This window comes from Haplochromis burtoni, unplaced genomic scaffold (genome assembly GCF_018398535.1).
Source record: "Haplochromis burtoni strain Fernald_Lab_line unplaced genomic scaffold, NCSU_Asbu1 Contig_42, whole genome shotgun sequence".
NCBI lineage: Eukaryota > Metazoa > Chordata > Actinopteri > Cichliformes > Cichlidae > Haplochromis > Haplochromis burtoni.
Window position 1 is genome coordinate 589595 of NW_024582403.1, and position 24866 is coordinate 614460.

General features: G+C 41.1%; 1 protein-coding gene across 1 annotated transcript; it reads left to right on the top strand.

The window, feature by feature from the left end:
- Positions 1-4556: 4556 nt before the first annotated feature.
- plpp2b (phospholipid phosphatase 2b) lies at positions 4557-21452 on the top strand. The gene is made up of 6 exons (XM_005920824.3): positions 4557-5069; positions 15921-16072; positions 16270-16532; positions 16726-16783; positions 17767-17943; positions 18866-21452. Exons 1-6 carry the CDS (start codon positions 5009-5011, stop codon positions 19019-19021), a joined length of 867 nt encoding a protein of 288 aa, XP_005920886.1. The 5' UTR covers positions 4557-5008; the 3' UTR covers positions 19022-21452.
- Positions 21453-24866: the final 3414 nt, after the last annotated feature.

The window sequence follows — 24866 nt, forward strand, 5'->3', positions numbered from 1 at the left end:
ACAGCTTTCAGAGACTCACCCAGTGGCCTAGAATTTAAGCAAAGAATGCTTAAGCACTCTGAAACATCTTAGACTCTCTGTGCTGACTCTTAACTGTCTGTTAAGATGCCCTGCTTCATGTCAAGGGGCTTGACATTGACTAACTGTGAGAAACATCACAAGCTTGTTCATTAATTGCCAGACTGCAAAGCTTCCCACTGGAATCTGAAATCTGGCAAGTAACAGAAAGTGTAAGCACAACACAAGAATTTCAAGGACCTTTATACATTTGTGTTGAATGAAGCTGAGATCACCTACAGTCCTATCTTTCACTCTGTTCATTCATCAGACCGTGAGAAGTCAAAGAGACACTGAAAGAAACAAGGTCACCTCTCAAACAGCTGAGCATGAGAACGAGAAGATTGGACCAGTAAAAAACTGCAGCATTCTTTCCCAGGCATCAGCTCCATGTGTGTTAAAAGTTCACAAAGGTGTGTATCCACTACTCAACACTCAAATAACACTACATTCACCTACCACAAAAAAAGAGAGATGGATGCAAAGAAACGACACAAGCTTCAGGAGCTCAGTGATGCCCTGATCCAGATCTGGGAGATCTCCCTGGACACCATCTGTCTTCTCATTAGGAGCATGCCCTGATGTTGTCAGACATGCATACAGGCACGTGGAAGTCAAACAAACTTGTGAGTACCATTCACAGATGCTGCAATGAAATATTTGCAAAAGGGACCCGCCTGCCGCATCATTTTGTCACTTTGATCTGCAGGGTGACAATTGATGTGGCATCCTTTCGTTCCTAATACATTATTCAGCATTATTTTTGTGACCTCACGTGTTTTCAAAGTCTGTCTTTAATTTTTTTGAGCAGCTGATTACAAGTGTTGGTGCTTGCTTTGATGGAAGCACCAGGACTTGATCTGACCACCCATCAGTTTAAAGCAGTTTCCTCGGTTGGATGTGCAAACTATGTCCATGCTGAGGATGCTAGCCTGCCAGAGTTGCACATAAACTCTTTGCCATGTGGGCACTCTGACTACACAGCTTCATGGTAAATGCCAAATACATGTTGAGAGTTTACCACCTTCTGAGACAAACCAGGAGTGAGAATGTGGACGTTGTATTCAGTGATCTGCCACTAGAGGGCGCTCTCAGTCTTGGGAAAACATTTTGAGTCTGACCACTTCTGACTTATTAAGAACCTTAAGGATCACATTAAGCGTGCGTGTAAAGACAGGAAAAGACAAGGTTTCTTTGTTCAGACTCTTTACTCGATCTGCAGAAATAACATAAGCAGAACAAGCTGCTTGAACATCAAGCAGACTTGCAGTTAAGAGTTATGATGACTTAGTACAGGACCTCCTGCTTGGATCAACCTACATGCATGAAGATGTGCAGCTGTTTCGTTCTGATAGGACAGTCATGCTGACACATCACCAGGCGATAAGGTGCACCAGGGTGTTAGAAGACTTTGAAATGAAAACTAAACACACATTTACAGATGAAAATAGTTATTTAGTTGTTTATTTTAATGGATCTCCAAATTTGTTTGATTGACCGAGTGACTGATTAATTGGTTACTTTAATGAAATGACAAATTGTGGTCAATTTGGGGAGGAAACAAAATAAGAATCAATGTGTTGGCTGATGGCATCTTTCTCTGTTTTCAGTGAGTCATACATAAAACCATAGATTTTTTTCACCTCAGAGTCTGTTGCAGAGTTTCTCAGCTTTTAGCTCATTATTTTTCTCCTGCAAACCTTTCTCCTTTGAGAGTGTGTTGCTCAGCACCTCCTGACTTATAACTAGTCTTATAAGTACTCAAAGTTTCATAAACTTTGACTTTCATTGCGAGTAATTCTTTTCTTCAAGGCATCAGCGTTATTTTCTCAGCTTGTGCTTATATTTCCAAGCTTCTTCATTCAGAGCCTTTCTGTAGACCTTCATGTGAGTTTTAATTAGGACTTTGCTCTGTGCCTGCATGGTGCCACCTTCTCCTCAGCTTCCAGTTAAAGGTATCTGTCCTTTAAAGTTTGTTCGATCCGCAGCTGATGGTTGACAACAGCTTCCAATTTGTCCTTTTCATTGTGTTTAACCGCACAGAGCCTCTCCAGTATTTACTTTTTCTTTCATTCTTGAAGAGATTCTGGCGTTCCCGTCGTAAGGCATCACTGTGATGACTCAAGGCCTCTTTTGACACTACACTGTTGTGGTTTCTTGCAGAGATTTTGCTCTGGATGTGTCTGTGGATCTCCTGAATCTCCTGTTGCGAAGCTTCATTCTGCTGCTTTTGTGACATCCAGTGAGTTTGGTTGTTCATGCTTGTCCTTGAGTTGCTGGATTTCCTTTTGCATTGCTGTGTTTTGTTGTCTAATTTTCTCTGTGGACTTTTTTAATCTCACCACACATTTCCTCAAAGGCTATTTTGTTGTGGACCTCTTCCTCTATGTGCTCAAGTTCATTATTGAGCACCTCATGCTCCTGGTTTATGGCTTCACGTTCTGCTTTAATTTAATTAAAGTCAATGGCCATGGCTATGTCTTTCAGGCTTTTGTTAAATTTGTTGCTACAGAGTGTGAATTTTATAGTTCAGCTCCTCATTAGCTTTAGAAATTTCATCAGAAAAGCTGTGACTCTGGAACAGTTTGTTGAGCTCATGAATTTGGAGTTGCAGGGTGTCAAGCTGCCAGCTGATGGCTTGCAGGCTCACATTAATGGTGCTGTAGCTGGCTGCTTCACCTCTCTGTTCCTGGTGGAGGTCTGTGTTGGCACACCCTGCAGACTCCTGTTGGCTGCAAATCACTTTTTGCTTTCTTAAAGCTGGTCAGTGAAATATGCCTGTCTGCATTATATTTACTACAGCTACATAAAAATAATAAGAGACTGATCGCACTCAAAAATGCTTGGTGTCCATAACTGTAACGGTACAATCTTCAAAATGCAAAGCAAGTTTCCCAACAAACATGAACAATAGTTCCACTGATTTTAGCATGTTAACAATTTCCCTGCAGTGTTCATGAATGTGTCAGTTTAAGAGGAATAATATTTCTGCAGTATTCTTTATACGACAATCTGCTCCTTGTGCATTGTTCTCCATCTCTGTATTGATGTGTTTGAATTTCTTGAGTTTTCACTTCAAGTTTCTAGTTTGTATTGTAAAAAATATATTATATATATTTTATACTTTATATTGTAAAAATGAGACCCAACAATATTAGAAAGAAAACCTCAACAATCACCCTGTAAGTGTGGACTTGGTGACAGTGGGAAAGAAAAACCTCCGTTAAACAGTAAGAAAGCCAGACTGATAACTCACTGATCTACACGCTCAGGTCAGTAGTGTACATATTTAATGTTATACCTGAAATTTGAATCTGTTCATCTGGATGCAGCATTTCTATGTCCAGATGGGATTTCCTTTTCTGGATTGTTGAGCATGAACAAGTACCACAACCATTCATTCCCGTATGAATGTACACTACACTTGTGAAGCTCTTGCCTGCTCAGTATATGAATGACTCTGTGAATCCCTGTTTCTAGCTTCAGTACTGTAAACTGGGGGCGAATGGGTTTGGGGGGAGGATCATATTTCTGGCTTCTTCTGGCACCTAAAAGAAGCCGTCTATGGTTAGGAACAACCAGAAGGGGGCAGAGAAGCCATAGCTTTAAAATGACTCCAAGTATGCAGCTCTCTGTTGTTCTGTGTGTTGTTGATGTTTACTTTGCACGCTATAACATTTTAATTTATCTACTGAGTTGATTTTACTGCTTAAAAACGTGTAAAATTCAAGTAAAGCTTCAGTGTGTGCATGCAAGATTATCTGCTTAACTCAAGGATGCTGAACTAATATACTTCGGGGGGTAAACGTGGTGTTTGGCATGCAAACAGAGTGAACTGTTAATGCACACTCATGACTTAAAGCTCTACACACATGACTGCATGCAGACAGCAAACCTTGTAATGACTGGCGGAGGGGAAACATCCTGACTGCCTGGGGCATAAAGCACTGTGGCCTGGAGTCCTACTGATGTAAAGTCATGCTAATTTTGCTTCAGCCGCAGGATGCCTTGTAAAAATCTCCCTGGTTTTGTTCGGATGTAAATTCTGTCTTCTACCAAGTGTGCTCAGTCCTGACTTATATAAAAGAGTTGGCTAATATGTTTACTTCTTAGCCATACTTTAATATCTCTCTTTTATATGTGTGAGAGGGGTTTGGGGGAAGAAAGATCTCAAGAGAAACGGGCACCAAGTTTGTTGTGTGGGTGTGATTTAAGAAATGGGAGCTGGATATTCACGTGAGGCTGCTTTAGTTCATTTAAGTAAACGTTAATAATTAACCCCATCAGTCAATTCCTTCTGTTAATACATTTATCCGTTTCGGGAAATGGCATCTTCCTTCGTATTTTAAATCCGAGTGCACTTTTTTCAGCTCCAATTAAAGCAGTAATTGAGTCGTCTCTACTGAACATACACGAAAGGCGTAACACTGGCAAAAGCACAAAGAGAAAAAAACGTCTTCCTCCCTGTTTTCTGCGCACATGTGCGCAAAAGCTCGGTGCCTGGTGGCGATCGGATGAAGAGAAGAGCCAGACGAGGAAGCAAGGAGGAGGGATCAGGAGCAGTGGCGTGGTTTGACCGGAGTAAAGAGTTTATTCTGGATTCTGCGGACGCCTCCGTCACTGTTCAATCGGATGGTCTCTCTCTGGTCTTTATTTGATACCCAAATCAGTTATGTGCGCAAAAGGACGCAGAGCGTCAGAGGTGTGCTGCTCCGAAAGGAGTTTGGATAAAGTGGCGCTATAAGAAACTTACACACCTCCGCTGTCACTGTCATCGCAGCACAGGTACGAACCAGGATCCCGGAAGAACTCGTTGTACAGGTTACCCTTTGTTTTTAGAGTTACTTGTACGTTTCTGAGTGAACGAACTCAGATGGACTTGTTTACTTTATTCAAGAAAAAAAATTATCTCTCAAAGTTTCTGATTATAAAGTAAATTAGCGGAAAGAAAATGAAGGATCAGAAGAAGAAGAAGCTGTTCGTGGTGGTGGATGTGCTGTGCGTTACAGCTGGTAAGTTAACAACCTGTTCCTTTTATTTAGCACACGGACAATGCGCAAAAGTCGGCAGGCGTCGCTGGTAATATATTTGCGGCTACATCCGTTTCTTCTCATAATTCGCATTTTTTGTGTGTGTTTTGCACCGATAACAGCAGCTTAGGGTCTCTTGTAGTGATGGGAACTCAGCGGTGTTTGTTTATTTGCACGTTAAACTTTTTTAATCAGACAAAAGGTTTTCTGGCTGGCTGCTGATTTTAATCTCTGTTGCTGATCCAGCAGCTGGACTGCCACACTCGGGTCTGGCGCTAAATGAGCAGCCTGTCACTCACTTTGTTTATGGAGATCCGGGCTGGGATAACGTCCCGGCCTTAAATGTTGGTGCAATTTCACCATGGCAGAACATAAGAGGAAATCTCAGTGTCATCCTCCTCGCAAGCTTGCATGCTTCAACCTACTCACCAAAACTTTGCAGGACTTTACAGTGCCCCAGGAAGCTGAATATTTGTTTATGGAAATCTGATACGCATGTGTGCGCCCCGCTTATTCCACATATTTTGTCTGCCAGGAATCCTAAAAAGACTGCTCCCAACTTCCTACGTTTGGTGCATTTCTCGACATTTGACTTTCTGATGCGCTCGGAAACGGATGTTCCGCGTTTAACTTCAGGCAGAAACAGTATTTTCTGCTGTAACCAATGAACTAATATGTATCGGATTCGTCTCCTCCCTCCTCTGGATAGTGTCAGAAAATGCACCATACTAACAAACATTGTAGTAACAGCTTTCCACACTGATGAGAGTCTTTTGACATTCATCTTCAAGGTATGGACCACGATTAGGGAGGAAACAATGAATCCATTATTGGAGATTTACACGAACTGTATGAAATTACTTAATCAGTGCAGCTGTATCAATAACTCAATGCATTATAAAGATAATATTAATGTCACCGTATTCAGATTTGCATGATGAAAATAACCATGTACATACTGTACAGACTTTTGACAGACGTGTAAATCTTTTAATAATTAGCTGAGACTCAAAGGGGGTTTGTTAAAAACATATAAATACAGATGCCAAAATAAATAAATCACTGGGTTTAATAATCTGACAAATGTTTTCATCATAAAGATAATGATTAGATCAACTTTATCAAACAAAAAAAAAACAACAAACATAAAAACTCTGAGCTGGCATGTCCAGAAGAAGTTGTTTTCAGATGCGGACACAAGGATAATATGCACATGTGGAATATACCAGTGTGGTGGGAGGTTGGTTCACTGTGTTAATGCCACATGAGCACGACAGCCATCTGTTTTGCAACGGTCTGGTGTCGGCACCTTGTTTATCACTTGTTTTGTCTCGGTTCTACCGGCGAGGTACAAAAGAGGAAGGAGTTCAGGACAAAGACTTCCAGGGCCCCCACTCCATCCCGGGCTTTACAAAGAGCTTAGGAGTATTTTCCATCAGTGGGAATATCCACAGACTGCTGAACATGATAAGCCTTACCATTTGGTTGTCACAAGTCTGGGATTAATGTCTGGGTTGGTCGGATGGTTGGTCAGATCTCGATGGATTATCCACCCTTTTTGCCTTCGCTTTCCCTACTGCCACCCATGTCATTCACCCAAATAATCGTCAAGTCAACCCCAAGTTTATGTGAGGTTTCCCCAGGCGTGTAATAACAACACGATAGAGCTTATAATTATGCTGACCATTAGCCTGTATGGAAACAGTGTTGAGTTGGGTTTCTTCTGCATTTTCAGACTGTTTACATTTCTTGAATTTGTGAGCCTTTCAAATCTGCCTTTTTCTTCTCTCTGGACTTTTGCTCAGCCGAAGAAATATGTCTCACATTCAGCAGACTGCCTTCATCTATCCTTTGTTCAGGAATCCAAAGGCCAAAATCAATCACCCTGCCCTGCCCAGGTCAAACTACACTGATAACTGTTGGTATCATGAATAGATGTGCCTCTGTCTTTTTTGTTGTGGTTTTTTGTTTAATACAGTCCACAACACAGTTACTGAGCACCTTAATGGATGGATGTGGTGTGAAATAGCTGGTTTGTGGTAGTTTACTGATGCCTTCCTACTCGAGGTCTGTCGTATTGTGTATTATTTGTCTAGTTTAAGCCTCCTGTCTCTTTTTTTTGTGAGGGACATTTGAGGTTGTTGTACTCGTCAAAGATCTACCTTGGTTTTGAATTTCTTGTTTATTGTGAGCTTCTGGCCTCGGTTCTTCGTCTATTCTTCCTCCCTTCCTCCCACTCCCTACCCCGTCTGTGTAAGTCTACACTCAGCACAAATAGATATTGGGTGTTGGCTCGAGAAAGGAAAGACCGGGTTTTAACCTCTCCCTGCCCACAGCTCTGCAGGTGTAACATGTATGTCACAGCTCACCTCATTTCATGGGTGCTCCTGTTGGAAAAATGAATGACATTTTGAATCGTGAGTAATGCGCTCGATAATACACCAGGCCAATAGACTAAAAGGCCTTGGGGCGAGGCACTGCCAACGCATTCTTGTTTTCCCATGTGTCCGCTCGTTATTGTCTGTAAGATTGTGCCAAACCTGTTGATTGCTGACCCACTTACAAAACGTGTTATGTATGTATTGTACAGTATGTAAAAGTTGATATTATGTAAAAGAAACATACCTGCATTTCTTAAAATGGTGTTAGAGTCCATCCATCCGTCTCTTCTGCTTATTCTAATTAGGGTCACGGGGGCTGGAGCCCATCTCTAAGATTTACAGTATTTTATAATTTTGTTTTCAGAGAATTGTATACTTATCACTTATCACTCTGCATTTGTTGGTTTCTTTTGCACAGCTAAAGAACAATGGCAGCAGAGTTTTTGATTTTCGCCTGGCCTGCACATATCAAGTTGTTCTCAGTATTTTATATGATCACAATCACAGTGACACATACAATAGCGCTTGCTCACAGATTCCCACGGCAGGAAAACTATCAGACTTTCTACACATTTCATTGCATTTTTTACTCTAAATGCACTCTGTCCCCTTGCTGTGTTGCTTGCCAACCCTGGTTAGTTTGTCGGTGAAGCCATCCAGCGGAGTCTTCTGGGAGCCGGGCCTCTCATGTGGTTTTTGTTGGTAAGACTGATTGGCTTGAGTTCTCAGAGCAAAGCTATGAAGATGCTTGATGGGAATGGTTTTCCTTAGGAGAGCCATGTCATGGAAACTGAAGCCCTTTTATTAAACAAACAGACACGTTCCACTGAGAGAACTTAGTTTCTTTATATTTTGGTTGCTGATATTCAAATTATTTTAAATCGTTGCAAGTGAGGTTGAGCGTGGAATTCAGGTATTTTATAGGCATACATTGATTATTTTTGACTGTTTGTTTCTACAGTTTTTTAAAAGTTTTTTATTTGTATGTTCTTTTATGTAGCTCTGCCATGTCGACATCCAATATTCTATTTTTCTGTATATTTATTGATGTTTATTACAGGATACCCACTGCTCTTTGCAGATCTACGTTATTATTTTGGACTTTACCAGAGCTTAGCATGATTCACAGTTCAAAATAATCTTTGTTTTGGTGTAACCCCCCAATTCGTGCACTCTGGAATAAGCTCTATAAGCACTTCTCTCCTTAGGTAACCTTTTTTTCTGAATGATGAACAGCAGGTGTTTGGGGCTGCTGTGCTCACTGCCAGAGCTGTCACTGACATCATATAAAACCTCGAGTATCAAAAATGTAAACAGTGCTGTTTGATCACTAGAAAAAGATACGAGCTGTAAATAAGCCAAACGCAGTCTAAAAGACATGTTTCTTGTTAATGTCGAGCCAAACTAGATTTTAAGGACTAATCCAAACAAGCTGAGAACGTATAAAGGCAACATCAAATATATACAGGATAAAGTGCGACACAGCAAGGCAGCAGTTTATTTAGTAAGGTCAGGATTATTCATTGTAGCTGCACACATCAGACTGCCTTTTAACTCCTCCCGCAGGCCTTTCTGGTTTAGGTTGAAACCTGTGTGGCCTACTTCTTTGATCCCCTCCAAACCCAGACTCTTTGATTGCTCACCCAGATTTAGCTGCTCTCCCACCACTCGCACAGCCTCGCCTGCCGCCATGTCTCCTTCTGCTCTGCTTGAAGCTAAGCACGCGTAAATGATGGACGGAGTGAAACAGTGGGATTAAAAATAAAGAATGGACCACAGCAGCAGCAGGATTTGGTGTGACTGGTGAAGTTGGGCGTTCCTCATGTGAATTAGAATTCCAGAGGCCTACGCCGGCAGAGGTTGTAGGCTCAGCACATACCTTCCACATTAGTCAGTCCAGCTTGGAGGGGCGACAGTTAGAAAGAGAGAGAGCTTTAGCTGGTTTTTTAACTGCAACACATCTTCTTGAGCATGACCTGCTTTGACATAAAAACATGTTTGAATTGGAGGGAACAAACGAAGGAGAGAAATTTTTATTCAAAGGAATAAAAAGTGGAAACACTCCAGCTAAAAGAAAGGGGGGGGGAGCCTCCCTCTGTCCTCATCCACGCAGGCTGGAATTGGAAGCAGTCAGAAATTGAGTAAATGACTAAAGAGTGACACAGATTTCTAAGAAGCGGTGAAATGTAAGATGAAAGTAAAACAGTCAACAGGAAGAAAAGAAGGCTAGAAATACAATAAGAAGAAGGTGACCTTCATGCTGCAAAGGCAGGAAACCAGAGTGGAAGAAATTAGATGGAAGAGCAAATGTTCCAGCTACGACCCCGAAGGGAGGGCATCCTAAGGGCATGGGAACACCCATCTCACGCCACACACTCTTTAGGTATGCATAATAAAAACCCAGACTGTATGTTTTTCAAATTAGGGAACATAATTGTCCATCTGTGTGGTTATGCAGGTGCAGCAAGTTATGTCAGAGAAACCACGGTGAGTAGGTGTCAGTTATTCTCAAACTATGACTTCCAGATAATCATAGAAGTTTGACTCAAGGGACTAAGGTCTCCAGAGCAGAAAAATGGACCCTGTACAGCAAATACATGTAGACATGAAAAGGAGGGAAGGGAAATGGAAGAAAAAGACCTAAGCTAGCAGAGGATGTGACGGGCCTTGAATGTCAGCACCAGAGTGCGATTGTGGTCCAAATGGTCCTGCATAATTGCACATCTACCAGCTAAATAAAGCATCACCCAGTGAGGCCTCTATATTTACAACAGAGGGAGAAGTGTGTGGGAGGACACTGTGATCGAGTGAGTGACAGAAAGAGAAGAATGAATGGCTTTAAGCATGACAGAGAAACAGGGGGAGAGGATGTGATTCAGCAGCGGTGGAAAGAATGAACATGCTGCTGTTGTTCATGTATCAATTAATGCAGAAATCTCCTTCTGACTGAGCTGGATTCTTCAGACAGTCATTCTCAGTTACTCTCATATAGCTTCATTTTGCTCTAGTATCCATTGTAGCAGTGGGAGTCACCAAGGTATTACTGCAAAGTGGAACCAAAGACTCTAAAGTGAACCTTCTTTAAACGGAGGCAGAAGGACTGCACATTAGAGGCTCAGGCAGGAGCGTTTCCTGGCCACATTTTCCTCCCTCAATCTTTGGAGGAAACATTCAAAAACAAGGCTTTCCGCACACATAAGAAATAAGTCTACTCTTTTTATTGTTACTTCCATGTATTCTGTGTTCTTTCAGATTTTCTCAACAGAAAAATCTCCAGTAGAGTCAGAGACACTGCTCGGTCTTTAAGTGGAGGCAGCTCTGGAGCAATGTCAGTTTGGGTTGTGGGATTGTCTCGTGGTATGCTGGAGGCCTATTTTGTGTGCCGATGGGTCTAATTTTGTCTGAAAACTGTGCTGGAGTATGTCTGCTTTTCCAGAGACTGGCTGGTTTGTTTCTTGCAGATATTATACGCAGGGGGACTGCTCATGAGACACACTCGCATACGCACCTCAGGGCGTACCATTTATTTTGCCCATGAGAGCAGTCCAGACTCCTTACATCATTTTATTTCTGCCGTTTCCCCCCTTTTCATCTGAGCTTCTGATTCATGACTTAAAAGTTAAAGGCAGGTGTCAGCTGAATTAGTGCTTCATGGATGAAAACAGACATGAAAAATTAATACTTTTTTTACAAGTCAGAGGGGCTTTTTAAAGACCTGCAGGCTGACTTCACTCAGTCCATAAACCCTGTCCTGTTAAGAGGATTTAGTAAGCATTAAAAAACATAAAGATATTGAGCTGATGAGATGAATACATTTTTGCAGGCAGTAGAATAATGGTGATGATGGACGTGCAAAAGCTGTTTAGCCATGTGTGAATTTGTGCGATATTTCATTAGCTGGCACATCATTTTAAAGGTTTTTTCCCCCTTAATTCTTCTCCTGCTTTGCTGTGATTAATGGCCTGGTTCTATCATGCGACTCCAGCATAGAAATAATTATGTTGTATGTTGTACTGCTGCTTGACATTTACCATTCTGTGTTAGGTAAATAAACTTTTCTCTAGAGTTTGTCTAGGCCAACCTTATAAAAACCTTCAAACTTGGTGCTATGTATTCATGGAGGTAGGTTTCATTTAAACCTGACTCTGATTTTAGTGCAACTATTTTTTCCTGACTCCACAGAGAAATAAAAAGTAGTAGTTGTTGGGGTTTTTTTAAGTTTGCTCCATTCTTTCCAGCTGGTAGCAGGATGCAGGATACAGATGGATAAGCTGCCACCCAAAAGCCACATCAGTAAATCTGCATCAGCGAGCTCCCCTGTGGTGCTTCAGACAGGATGTTAGTTAAATATAAGAGACTGTATTACACTACAGTTATCACAGACAGGATTTGGTGGCTGTAACAGGAAAATGTGTGGAATAGGACTTTAAAATCCTGGTTTACCACATCCTGCACACTGGAGTCCTGTGCTCATGCAGTGATTGGTGGGAATCTGCCACACGGTGAAAGGTGACAACCAGCTGCTGCTTGTAATGTTACTGGTCTTAGAAATAAAATAATAAATGTACTTAAACTGCCTGTAGGCACTAAAACTACTTAAACATTTATGGCTGCTGCATGTAACAATAGTTGCATGTTCTGGGAAGTGTTTCTGATTGTTTTTACGCATAGTGGGAAAGCTTCCCACGTCCTCCCCAGGGTACTTTGATTAGAAAGACTAGTCTGGCAAAAGGCTTTTAAATAAATTTACTTTGTGACTGAACACTGTCTTTGTTAAAGGTAACGTCTCTACTTTTTTTCCTTCAATGTTTGTCTAGTCTAAATCCAGCTCCATCAAGGCCAGGTCAGCAGGGGTCAATGCACAATCATGTGTTCATCCAATTGAGCACTATTGTTTATTCTGCTCTCAGCACAAAGCCTGTATTTTGCTGCTGCCTTTGCTCACTGAGCCCATAAAACCCTTTGTCCACAGGTGTGCAGGCGATATGTCTCTATATCCCATCTCATCCCGTGTCACCTTCAACATAGAGAGATAAGATCAAGTGCATGTTATTCTTCTTCTGTCATCATACATGGCCCGTTGCCGAGAATACTGAACAATAGCGAGGGGTATTTCTAAGAATTTAACCGAGTTGTTAAATGTACTCAAGTGACAGTTTTCGGGTCCACTTACAAACTAAGTAGTGCTTTTCTTTGTGACAGTGTTCATACATTTGCAGTAGGCTGTTCTCCGATATCTGTCACGAGGTGGAATCAAACATGGAATCAACAGAGCATTTATCTCAGCTGAATCCCAATCCGCCTTCCTCTTGTATATTTTCCTTTAGTTTCAGTCTTAATGGTCTCTCATCAGTCAGGCTCACTGGAAGTCTTCCTAGAAATATGTCAAGGGCAGACTTTTTTTTTGCTTTTAAATGGGAGGGGTGCACAGTTCATTTACACAGAAATTCAATGCTATTGGTGAGTGAACTTTTCAAGTTCTTGCGATGCTTTTGCATTGCTGTTTTTGTTGCATTTCGCATGCAGGCGCTTGGTATTTTCACAGTGGGCCCAAGACTGTCTGCCTTCTATGGATAGCAGTAGTGGGTATTAGGGTGGAGAACACATTCCTTACTAGGGCTGGAACACCTGATCATTTCCAGCCATTTGTCAGTTGATTGTTTAGTCTTTGACTTCTCTAATGAATGTCAGAAATACCCGTAACCCTATAAAACTACAAATTTGCAGTGCCATGTAAGGGACAAAAGGTACTTATTCCCTGCATTTCTAGGATGTTATGTGTCATATACAGTGGGGTAAAAAAGTATTTAGTCAGCCACCGATTGTGCAAGTTCCCCCACCTAAAATGATGACAGAGGTCAGTAATTTGCACCAGAGGTACACTTCAACTGTGAGAGACAGAATGTGAAAAAAAATCCATGAATCCACATGGTAGGATTTGTAAAGAATTTATTCGTAAATCAGGGTGGAAAATAAGTATTTGGTCAATAACAAAAATACAACTCAATACTTTGTAACATAACCTTTGTTGGCAATAACAGAGGTCAAACGTTTACTATAGGTCTTTACCAGGTTTGCACACACAGTAGCTGGTATTTTGGCCCATTCCTCCATGCAGATCTTCTCGAGAGCAGTGATGTTTTGGGGCTGTCGCCGAGCAACACTGGACTTTCAACTCCCGCCACAGATTTTCTATGGGGTTGAGGTCTGGAGACTGGCTAGGCCACTCCAGGACTTTCAAATGCTTCTTACGGAGCCACTCCTTTGTTGCCCGGGCGGTGTGTTTTGGATCATTGTCATGTTGGAAGACTCAGCCTCGTTTCATCTTCAAAGTTCTCACTGATGGAAGGAGGTTTTGGCTCAAAATCTCACGATACATGGCCCCATTCATTCTGTCCTTAACACGGATCAGTCGTCCTGTCCCCTTGGCAGAAAAACAGCCCCATAGCATGATGTTTCCACCCCCATGCTTCACAGTAGGTATGGTGTTCTTGGGATGCAACTCAGTATTCTTCTTCCTCCAAACACGACGAGTTGAGTTTATACCAAAAAGTTCTACTTTGGTTTCATCTGACCACATGACATTCTCCCAATCCTCTGCTGTATCATCCATGTGCTCTCTGGCAAACTTCAGACGGGCCTGGACATGCACTGGCTTCAGCAGCGGAACACGTCTGGCACTGCGGGATTTGATTCCCTGCCGTTGTAGTGTGTTACTGATGGTGACCTTTGTTACTTTGGTCCCAGCTCTCTGCAGGTCATTCACCAGGTCCCCCCGTGTGGTTCTGGGATCTTTGCTCACCGTTCTCATGATCATTTTGACCCCACGGGATGAGATCTTGCGTGGAGCCCCAGATCGAGGGAGATTATCAGTGGTCTTGTATGTCTTCCATTTTCTGATGATTGCTCCCACAGTTGATTTTTTCACACCAAGCTGCTTGCCTATTGTAGATTCACTCTTCCCAGTCTGGTGCAGGTCTACAATACTTTTCCTGGTGTCCTTCGAAAGCTCTTTGGTCTTGGCCATGGCGGAGTTTGGAGTCTGACTGTTTGAGGCTGTGGACAGGTGTCTTTTATACAGATGATGAGTTCAAACAGGTGCCATTCATACAGGTAACGAGTGGGGGACAGAAAAGCTTCTTACAGAAGACGTTACAGGTCTGTGAGAGCCAGAGATTTTCCTTGTTTGAGGTGACCAAATACTTATTTTCCACCCTGATTTACGAATAAATTCTTTACAAATCCTACCATGTGAATTCATGGATTTTTTTTTCACATTCTGTCTCTCACAGTTGAAGTGTACCTCTGGTGCAAATTACTGACCTCTGTCATCATTTTAAGTGGGGGAACTTGCACAGTCGGTGGCTGACTAAATACTTTTTTGCCCCACTGTATGTGCTATATAATATGTCCAACCAATAACTGGATAATGTATTAGTTATTTCTTGAACATTAATTACTTTACTGTTCCCATCAACAAGCCAAAGGTTGGATCAAATACCTCCAGTTTCTGCACCTGTGCATTTCAGGCCTTTGTCTCACATATTGTCTAAATCTCCCTAGAGTCATTCTTCACCACTCTGCATTGTAGCCTTGAAAGGGGATCGCCAAAGACAGCTAGTAGAAGCTCGTTTTAATTGGGTCACATTGCTAAGATGTAGAAATAAGTATCAGCTGTTTTTCAGCAGTCTCATATCTTCAAGTCTCATTTGAGCTTCTGCAAATTTAACAGGTTTTTGATTCACATAGCAAAGAAGCAATTTGCAAAATGTATTCAGAAACTGTTTATTAGTTCTTCACATTCTGAAATGTGCCTTTTAGTGAGTGTCTGTTAGACAGAGAGGAAGATGGTGAGCGTGTGGTTTAGGAATTGAGTTTTCTGAACCTCTCGAGAACATCATGCATTCTCGGGGGAGCTGTAAGCAGCTATATTTGGGCTTATTTTGCACACAACCACATGCCTGCAGGAATTTGTGTACAGTTTTTTAACTGTTTATATTGTACACATGGGTATATGTCTGATGTCTGATCTTTTTTTTTCTTTTTGCATATGCTCATGAATATAAAATCTATTTCCCACTGTGTATTTTTGCCTACATTTAAAGCACAAAATGTGTTTCTCCTTGTGGGTTGTTTTCATCCTTGTGAACTTAGCATTTATCCTTAGAAAAAAATTTCTTCCCCTAAGTTAGGACATGAGGTAATGTCTGAAAAATACAGAAAAATAGCCAAATGTGTTTTTCTACCTCATTAGTCTTTGATTTTAAAGTACATTAACTTGGATCTGGGATCCTCTTATGTGCCGCCCAATCACGGCCAAAGCCCAGGAACTTCTGTTACATCACAGTCGAACACCTATGCATCCATCTCATCCCAGCAAGAGCAAAATTTATCCAGATATGCAATTAGTCTAACATAATAAGACTGTTCATCTGGTTTGTTTTCCCTCCAGCGGCACTGCCTTTCATCATTATGACCATTGTCTCCAAGCCATACCAAAGAGGCATTTACTGCAATGATGACAGCATCAAGTATCCCCTAAAACTAGACACCATCACCCCCGGTATGCTGGCAGCTATCACCATCTGCTGTACTCTCGTCATTGTAAGTGTAACAGGACGTTTCATGACATCGTTCTAGCTGACTTTACTCATTTGACACGATTCTATGGATGCATTTTGCCAGAACTTGACAATAAGTTGATATAGAAGTAGGAGAAGACTTTTTATGTAATGGAGGAAAAATGTGGGGGGAAAAAACCCAAGAAATAATCTTTGATTTTTTTTATTCTCTCTCCTCAGATCTCATCTGGAGAGGCTTATCTGGTCTACAGACAGAGGATTCAGTCTAACACACAGTTCAATCAGTATATAGCTGCACTCTACAAGGTAGTAGGCACCTTTCTGTTTGGAGGAGCTGTCAGCCAGTCACTTACTGACCTTGCAAAGTACACTATTGGGCGTCCAAGGCCAAACTTCATGGCAGTATGTGCACCGAAAGTCTGCACAGGATACATGCCAGTGATCAACTGCACTGGGACTCCTGAGGATGTCACAGAGTCTAGGTAGGAGGGAAAGAACTTCCATCAGTTTCTTTATAGAGGAAACAAGAACCTCACACAAATTACACACAAAAAAATCAGACATTGTCTGTGAAAAGGAAGTCTAACACATTTTACATGATATTGATGCTACAAAATGCTACTGTACAAATATCCTGTGTAAAGCAGTTACATCTGAATTGTGTTTTTTCTCTAGATTGTCCTTCTATTCTGGTCACTCCTCTTTTAGCATGTACTGCATGCTTTTCCTAGCGGTAAGTACAGAACGTGAGCTTCAAGAAATAAAACCCATCTCTCTGTACAGTTAAAAAAAATTAAACCTCTGGGCTCCTTTAAGAGCATTCTCATGCATTTAGATCTGTACTCAGAGACATAAAAGGGAAAAGTGGAGTCCAGGAGAAGAATGTAGTGAGACAAATGATCTGGAATAGTCTGCAACCCTTTTCCCAGCAATGATGAAGGCAAAGCACGAGCTCTGACCTGTCTTCCAGGCCTATTCAGCTCATTCCACTTGGCCCCATCTCTTTGTTTTAAAAGGCACCGCAGCTAGACAGCAAGCTCCAAGCAAAGCAGCTTTTATTTTTTTCAGTTCCAAGAAAAGAGCGTCCAGCTAGTGTCCATTCCTGTCTTTGGCGCTCTCTGTTTTGCCAGCCATATGCTGCAAACAAACATAGAGCTCAGCTGTGACATCCAGCCCTTGTCCTCTGGGCTGCCTTGAAAGAGTATGCTATAGTGCTGAATGCAGCGTAGCTGTACGGCAGGCGGACGGTGGTGCGATGCCAATTTTTACACCTTTAACAGCAGCCGAGCAGAGTTTTTAACTATTGCCAGATTCATATTTTGTTGGCATCGGTGCTTTCCAGCATAAATGGGGTTTGAGTCTGTGGAGAACATAAATTAGATTTGTACTCAGCACCTTTTTAAAGTTAAATCTAATTTGAGAGGTGCCAGCTACTGTTTTCACTGCAAACTCAAGCACCAAAGTCATAGCCTGCTTTTTTAAAGGATCCAACCAGTATCTTGATAGTGTTGCAGTTTAAGCACATTTAGAAATGGCACAAATTTCCCTACTTTACTGTTTTGTTAGCATATCACATTGCAGTTATGATGTATGATGCAGTGTTGCCATAATATAACTGGTGACTATGCTGTTATGTATTGGTGTGATAACCTTTTTAGGTTCCAGCAGTGCTAATAGCATCATTGCTCTCTTTTTCCTCTCTGTTTCCACCTCCAGCTTTACGTGCAGGCGAGATTTGTGGCAAAGTGGGCCAGACTTCTCCGGCCCACCATCCAGTTCTTCCTGGTGGCCTTCGCGGTTTATGTGGGTTACACCCGAGTCTCTGATTACAAGCACCATTGGAGCGATGTGCTGGTGGGGCTGCTGCAGGGAGCGCTTGTTGCTTTGCTAAATGTGAGTCTCCACGGCAACGTCCTACAAGATAAATGCTACAAAAATTAGTGATTTTATAGTAACACAGCCATTACTTTTAAAAGCTTACGTCTGGGAACTTTTGCCAGTTTTTCTTTTTACTTCTCCTCTTGAGAATTTATGATTACATGGAGACTTTTTTTCATTACATTTTTTGCACCACCAGCTTCCTACCTGATGACATATTAACTTTGCATCTTAGTCCTGTGGTTTCCAAGTGCTGGAAAGGCAAACACGGGTGTGACCGTCTAAATCATAAAAATGACATTTAGTGGAAACGTTAGCAGAATAGCTCAAAACATATATTTTATTCCCAAAGTTAAAAGCCATGTAGAGAGGAAGCATGAGTAGAGTGAAGTGTGACAGCAGCATGGTGTGTCTTGATACAAACCCACATACTCACAGCTGGCAGGTAACAAGTCCATTCACCTGCTTCATCCAGCTGGGCTTCTTTATTGTTTGGCCACTTCCCTGTTATGATTGAACCACTGTCAGCTCTGCCTTGTGGAAATTCTGGAGTGGTAGAGCGTGTGTTTGTGTGTCTGTGTGTGTCCATGCATGATTAATTGGGATGTGAGCCTGCACCTTTGGCCTTCACAGTGCTGCGCGCAATTAGAGACCCTCCTGGGCATAGGATTTTATGGTCTGCAGGGGTTGTGCCTGCTCTCTGTGTGTTCCTCTCTGATGTGTGTGAGAGTCTGCGTTAGTGTGTCATTTAACAGCTGTTCACAGTCCTCTCCAGACATGTGTAATCACAGTTTCCAGCTCTGCCCGACCTCCTCAGTGTCCCTTACTTGTTTATACTCCAATCTCTGTAGCACAAATAATTTTCTAAGTGACCTGCAATCTTGTCTGGCTTCCTTTTTTTGTCCCCTCTTAATCTCTCCTTTCCTCTCCTCTGCAGGTGCACTTTGTGTCGGATTTCTTCGAGAAGTGTCCTAAACGTTCCAAGAGGCCGGGCACTCGCGATGGTGAGGAACCAGAAAGGAAACCCAGCGTGCAGATTGCAGACTCTGAGAACAGCAACCATTACAACTACCACAGTCGTGGCACTGTGTGATAGTGGACTTAGGAACAAAGACTGCAAACCTGCAGACCACAAACCTGTGTGATAGCGTCACATCCAGGGGCTTCAACCTGGTTAGATCAGGTAATAACCTGGGTTATATGCAATCCTGACTCTTCAGGATGCCTTCTGTCCTGGAACTGTGTCAAATTTTAATGTTTTGGTAAGTTTTGCAATCGGCCCTTTGTATTTGTGTTTTAAAAAAGAAAGGAAAAGCTAGACTTCTGGCCTGTAACTTTCAACCTCTTTTCTCTGCATCAACCACTCACTTTCCACCTGCTCCACTGGACTGAGGGATGCAGCCCATCCCTAGGCACCTGAGACACAACCATGACACTTTTCTCCTGTAAGAGAGAAAGAAGCACATTTTCAAGCTATCATTATTAACGGTAAAGCAAAAAAAGCTGCATTAACTGAAACATCACAAACCAAATGCAACATGGGAAACATTGTTACCTGTGTTAGCAATGCAGGTTTCAATAGCTGTAAGCTTCCAGTGTCTTTTTCCAGCACACTGACAAAATAATGTCAGGTAAAAGTCTCTCTGCATTTGGGTTGATACACATTCTACTTTCTTTACTCATTACTTGCAAATTAGGGTTGTTATTATTATGCAGTATGCATGTTATCTGTTCCAGAATGGATCAGTGACAGCACCTAGATTTCAGTTATACAGAGCGAATGCAGTGATAACCTAAAAGTGCCTGAAAAGTGCCAAAAACTGCACCAGAATCTGGGCACGGTTTCAGAATTCAAAGCAGCTATTTCACTTCCAGTGAGTTCTTTAATTTTAATTAAAACTACACCGATTAATGGAGCTTTAACATTAGAGTGTATTTTTTGATTTGTGAAAGTAGAAAACCAAATTTGTCTAGAATAATTGTAACGAGAAGAATGTTCAGGCAGGAATGTTTCTAAGTGTTGGTGGATTCATGTCATTTTATTGGACCTACAGTAGAAGAATACTGAATTTCTGACTGTCGGTTAACTTATTTTCCTATATAATGCCATCCTGTTGACAGCATGTCTCAAAAGCTAAAATACAGGTTTTTTCCTGGCAGTCGACCAAATCGTGGAGTCCGTGTCACCTCGTTCAACAGAAATCTATGGATCTTGCTGCCTGTTTGATAAATACATTTTTAAAATGCTTGAGTAAATATTACCCGAATTAACAATGTTGTTATAACTTTTTATTACATTGCTGATTTTGTGGTGGTTTTTCTTTGGCTCTGGCGAAAATCTTATTGGCATGTGGCCCTAAAAACTCCTGAAACGTTAGCTATAGACCATCCAGAGCTGCTTACATGAGCTGTAGAGCCGGTTAACCAACATGGGAAACAAGAACATCCAGTAATGTTTCATAACTGCCGTACAAACAGATCTGTGTCTCTGCTAGAACAAACATTTTGTTCTTAAAGTGCTAGACAGGTTTACCAGCTGACAACACACTAATTAGATTAGTGCTCATTCATGTTGGCAGACTTCACTAACTGTCATGTGATATCACTGATTTCATTACGTTTAGCATGAAACTGAGCTAAGGTGAGGACACATCGAATCTTCAGCTTTTAGGCTCATGTCCAGACTGGAAAGTTTCTGAAATGTAAACATGTAATTGTGGATTAGATTAATGATTTGTTTGATCACCTATGTGAAATGGACTGCAGTAGCAGACACCATTGATGCCTGTAGCTTTTATTTCTGCTGGACTTGATGTGTCATACCACTACTATACAATCAATCAAATATTAAGAAACGTTGCCTCTATCTTGTGTCCCTTTTCCACTTTTTTTTCTAATTTTTTGTTAGAAAAAAAAATTGTTTAGCAAATAATAATCAAAGATGGACGAGACAGCCATTTTGAAAGTGGTTAATAAGTTATTTTGAATATAAAATGTTCTTTATGTACTTTTATAAGGTTGGAAGTGCCAGCTCTAAGGTTTTTTGTGCAATCACCCCAGCTTGCCACTATGAGCCACAAATACTGTATCCATGAATGCTATAAGACATGTTTTTAAGTTTTGTGAAGTACGTGTGTGTTTATACACCTATATTTGAAATAAATAACAGACAACAACAAAAAGAATGATTAATATATAAATTGTATGCTTTTATTTCAAATGTAGGGATGTTTTAGTCTTACCTGTACAGTGTGCTTTGGCCCGGGATTTCTCAGACTGGTGCCTGTTGGATTTGCTACACAAACAAATCCAATTCCAGGTCCAAACGGATGCCAGATGCCTTGGCAGGGCTCTTAAATGGCTGCTGTAATGATGAAGAGTTACATACCCAGCTGTGTATTTGAAGCTTGTAACACTGCTCTGGTTCCACTTCAAACATTGGTCCATGTTCCTTTTCCCCTTCCTGTGCTGATGAATGGTGTGCATAAGGTCTCATGTGTAGATCTTGTACAGTGTATAAACAAGCACAGGGATGATGGACAATAGATCAGACAGACCACAAACCTGATAGGCTGATGGACTTGGTGAGAAAAGAACACAGAGGGAATCTTAACTGGCAGTGACTGTGAGGGCCCCAAAGCTGTGCTGTAGTGGGGGTGGGGGTGGGGTATCCTATGGCAAACCTTGGTCCACAGGGATTTCCACACATTTAAAGTGCACATTTACAACAAGAAGCATCTGGAAGTGGTTGCACAGATGTGCAATGCTCTGCTTGTGCTTGCTACTTATATCTAAAGCATGTGTATATAACTCAACCTGACGAATGGCAGAAAATGAGGATGAGGGTGTAGAGGTATCATGGTGTTCGACTCCCCTCAAGCTTTTTGGAAACTAAAGTTCTCAGCTGGCGATAAGTCTCCATGTGTATGCTTTATTGGTTTAATACTTTAGATTTGATACTTCTGTTTATATATCGACTTGTGCCTGTGGTTCATGTTGTGTTTGCTTGTGTGTAACCTATAGATTATGTCTATAGTCTTTAAAGCAGCAAATTTTAAATAAAGTTATAATTTACACTTCAAATGTATTGTTGGAATGTATCTCTTTAGCATGACTGATGTTGCAATACAAGCAGAGCTGGCTATGAAAAGCGTTAACAATAAGATTTGAAGCTTCATAGATTTCATATATAATATAGATATTGCCATGCTTTATAAAGGCATTACTTCAGGTTTAGGTTGCTGAAGAGAGTTATGTGAAAGGAGCTTGCAAAGAAAAGCGTCTGGACTTCTTTAAGTTGCTTGAAGCTGTCCGAGAAGCTTCTTCAGTTCTAAGGTCAAATGGTGGAGAGTCCCAGATATAAACCTAGTGGGAGAAACCCCCCACAGAGGGACAAAAGGACCCCCTGATGATCCTCTAATTGCCTGAGCCAAGGTGTGAAACTGGGTGTGGGTCCCAATCAGCCAGCAAGAGAGTTATGTGAAAGAATCACAGGGTCACATAAAGGTACTGAGCCATAATTCTAGCTCTAGATACTGTTAATATTTCACGTGTTCTCAGTATTATATAGGCCAGTTTTGACTCAAGAATTACTAATAATGATTGTGTGTAATTTAATCTTAAATTCGAGATCTATTTGAAATATTAGATATTGAAATGTCAGTCCCTCTGACTTTAGTAATGATTGATCCTTATTTAAAGTTTCAGAGACAAGAGATGGCATCTATCATTAAATTTCCCAAACCAATGCAGTTTTATTTATATAGCATCAAATCACAACAACGGTTGCCACGTGCTTTATATTGTAAGGACCCTACCATAATAGAGAGAAAACCCCAATTAACCAAACAATGAGCACTTGTTGACAGTGGGAAGGAAAAACTAAATTTTAACAGAAAGAAACTTTTTCTGCCAGAGGTTTGACGGCGTGACAAAAGACACATTGTGAAAAAGAGATTAATAATAGTAATTAAATGCAAAGTGGTGTATAAATACATAGTGAGGGAAGAAGAAGCCCTCAGTGCATCAGGGGAAACCCTCAGCAGCCAAGACTTATTGCAGCATAACTCGGGGAGGATTCAGGGCCACCTGATGCTGCGAATAAGCTGCATCAGCTGTAATGTTTGTTTTTTGTAAAGCACTTTTTAAATGAGAATGAGTTCACTGCGTCGACAGGCTGGAGTCAAAGACGGATTTTTCCTTCTCTGGCTGAGTTTACTGAGCAGCAGCGCTATTTTATACAATAAAATAATCTCTTTCCCCAGAAACATCCAAACAGTTTACAACACAGCAGGTTTTTAACTCACAGACTGGATTATTTTATATTAGAAGTGAGGAGAAGAAAATGGACAACCTGTTATGCTGTTAACTGTTTGGATGGGATTTTAAATACCTTCATATAATATACTCAGGTGCCTTTAAACCCCTCTGGTTTTATCTCAGCCTGGTTCTAATTTATTTTTAGATTATGTATAGTGCTTGCAGGGGCAGATCTCATGTCTGCGTTAGGGCACCCTCTAACCTCTGTATGACCTCTGTTCCACGTGTGCACCACGTAAGATTGGTCCTTTGGTGTTTTACTATTTCATATTTTCAAATGACAGCAGGTACCTTTCTCTGCAGAAACATGGGAAAATGTGGTTGTAATACAAATATTTCTTTTTGACAGTGTCAAGGTTTAGTATAATCTCTGTCACCACTGTCCCATAAACAAATACACACAGATAGGGCATGTAGTGGTTCACGGTTTCAAGATTCCCTAAACCACAATTTTCCTTGATTTGAAATGTGAACAGGAGCAGCCTCAATATACACAAATTTGGTGCACTTGTACAGTGGTAAAATATTTTCATTTTTGTGTTTTTGTGGTCACTTTTGGAAAAGTCAGTGACTTTTATAGTAAATAAATCACATTTAGGGAATTTTTGCTGCTTTCAAATGTCAAAATGGGGAATATTTGACTCGCACAGTATGTGAGGTTTCAGATATACCAAATGCTTTGAGTGCTGCTGCACTGAAATTCTTATTTAGTTTTACTTTGGGAGACATACTGAATAAATGTATTTCTTTTCATCATGAAAAAAAAATCCTGTTGCTGATGAATCAGGAAGGGTTAATCAAGCCTCGCTCTGCTGTCTCAGTGCGTCTCGGCTGGAGAATGGAACAAGCCACAAAAATAAACACATATATTTATAACGAAATAAACACTGGACCCACGGGGTACATTTGTGGGAGTTTTGTTGGCAGCGGTACTGAAAACCACTACCAGTCCTCATTTAAAACAATATTACTCACTTGCATGTTGTGAAAGTTACGCAGACACAGGGTGATTTTTTTTACTGCGATGTCAAAACAAGTAGAAATGGAAAACACTAAGGTCTTCTATTTACGTGACTATTTAGCCATTTAGCTGCTTCTTCTTCAGGGTGATTTACAATATGTGAGTTCACCGCTGTGTCATTAATTTCTCCAGAGAAATGCATACTATACCCCTACTGAATATATTACCCTGCAGGTCTGGTGAAAAATATAACCCTTTGTGTCACGAGATGTTGGTAACCAGGGCATTTATGAGTTTACTAAACAATTAACTAAAGGTTAATGAAAGATTAAAGAAATATTTCAGGTAGAGTGCAGACAGAGATTCCACTGGTTTTAGATTTTTTTAAAAAGAAGAAGAAGAGGAAGAAATATTCAGTAATGATGGCAGTGATGCATCAAAATCCTAATTTGATTGTGCCTTAACATCCTGTACTTAACTAAAAGTAGTAGTGGTAGTTCCAACCATAGACTCTGTGTATGGTTATGTATACTTAGACCCATGACTCACGCGCTGTTTGGTGAACTCCTGTTTGGATAGTTTTATTTTAGCCCTTTGGCCCCTGCTAGTGTTTAGGAAACAGTGGTGTGTAAAGTTATCAGCTAACTAGGAAGCTTGC

Excerpts from the sequence above, each read along its gene's own strand:
- plpp2b (XM_005920824.3), top strand. The coding sequence starts at position 5,009 with ATGAAGGATCAGAAGAAGAAGAAGCTGTTCGTGGTGGTGGATGTGCTG. Across the intron at positions 16,533-16,725 it reads GAGGATGTCACAGAGTCTAG|ATTGTCCTTCTATTCTGGTC; the intron begins GTAGGAGGGAAA and ends TTTTTTCTCTAG. Across the intron at positions 16,784-17,766 it reads ACTGCATGCTTTTCCTAGCG|CTTTACGTGCAGGCGAGATT; the intron begins GTAAGTACAGAA and ends TTCCACCTCCAG.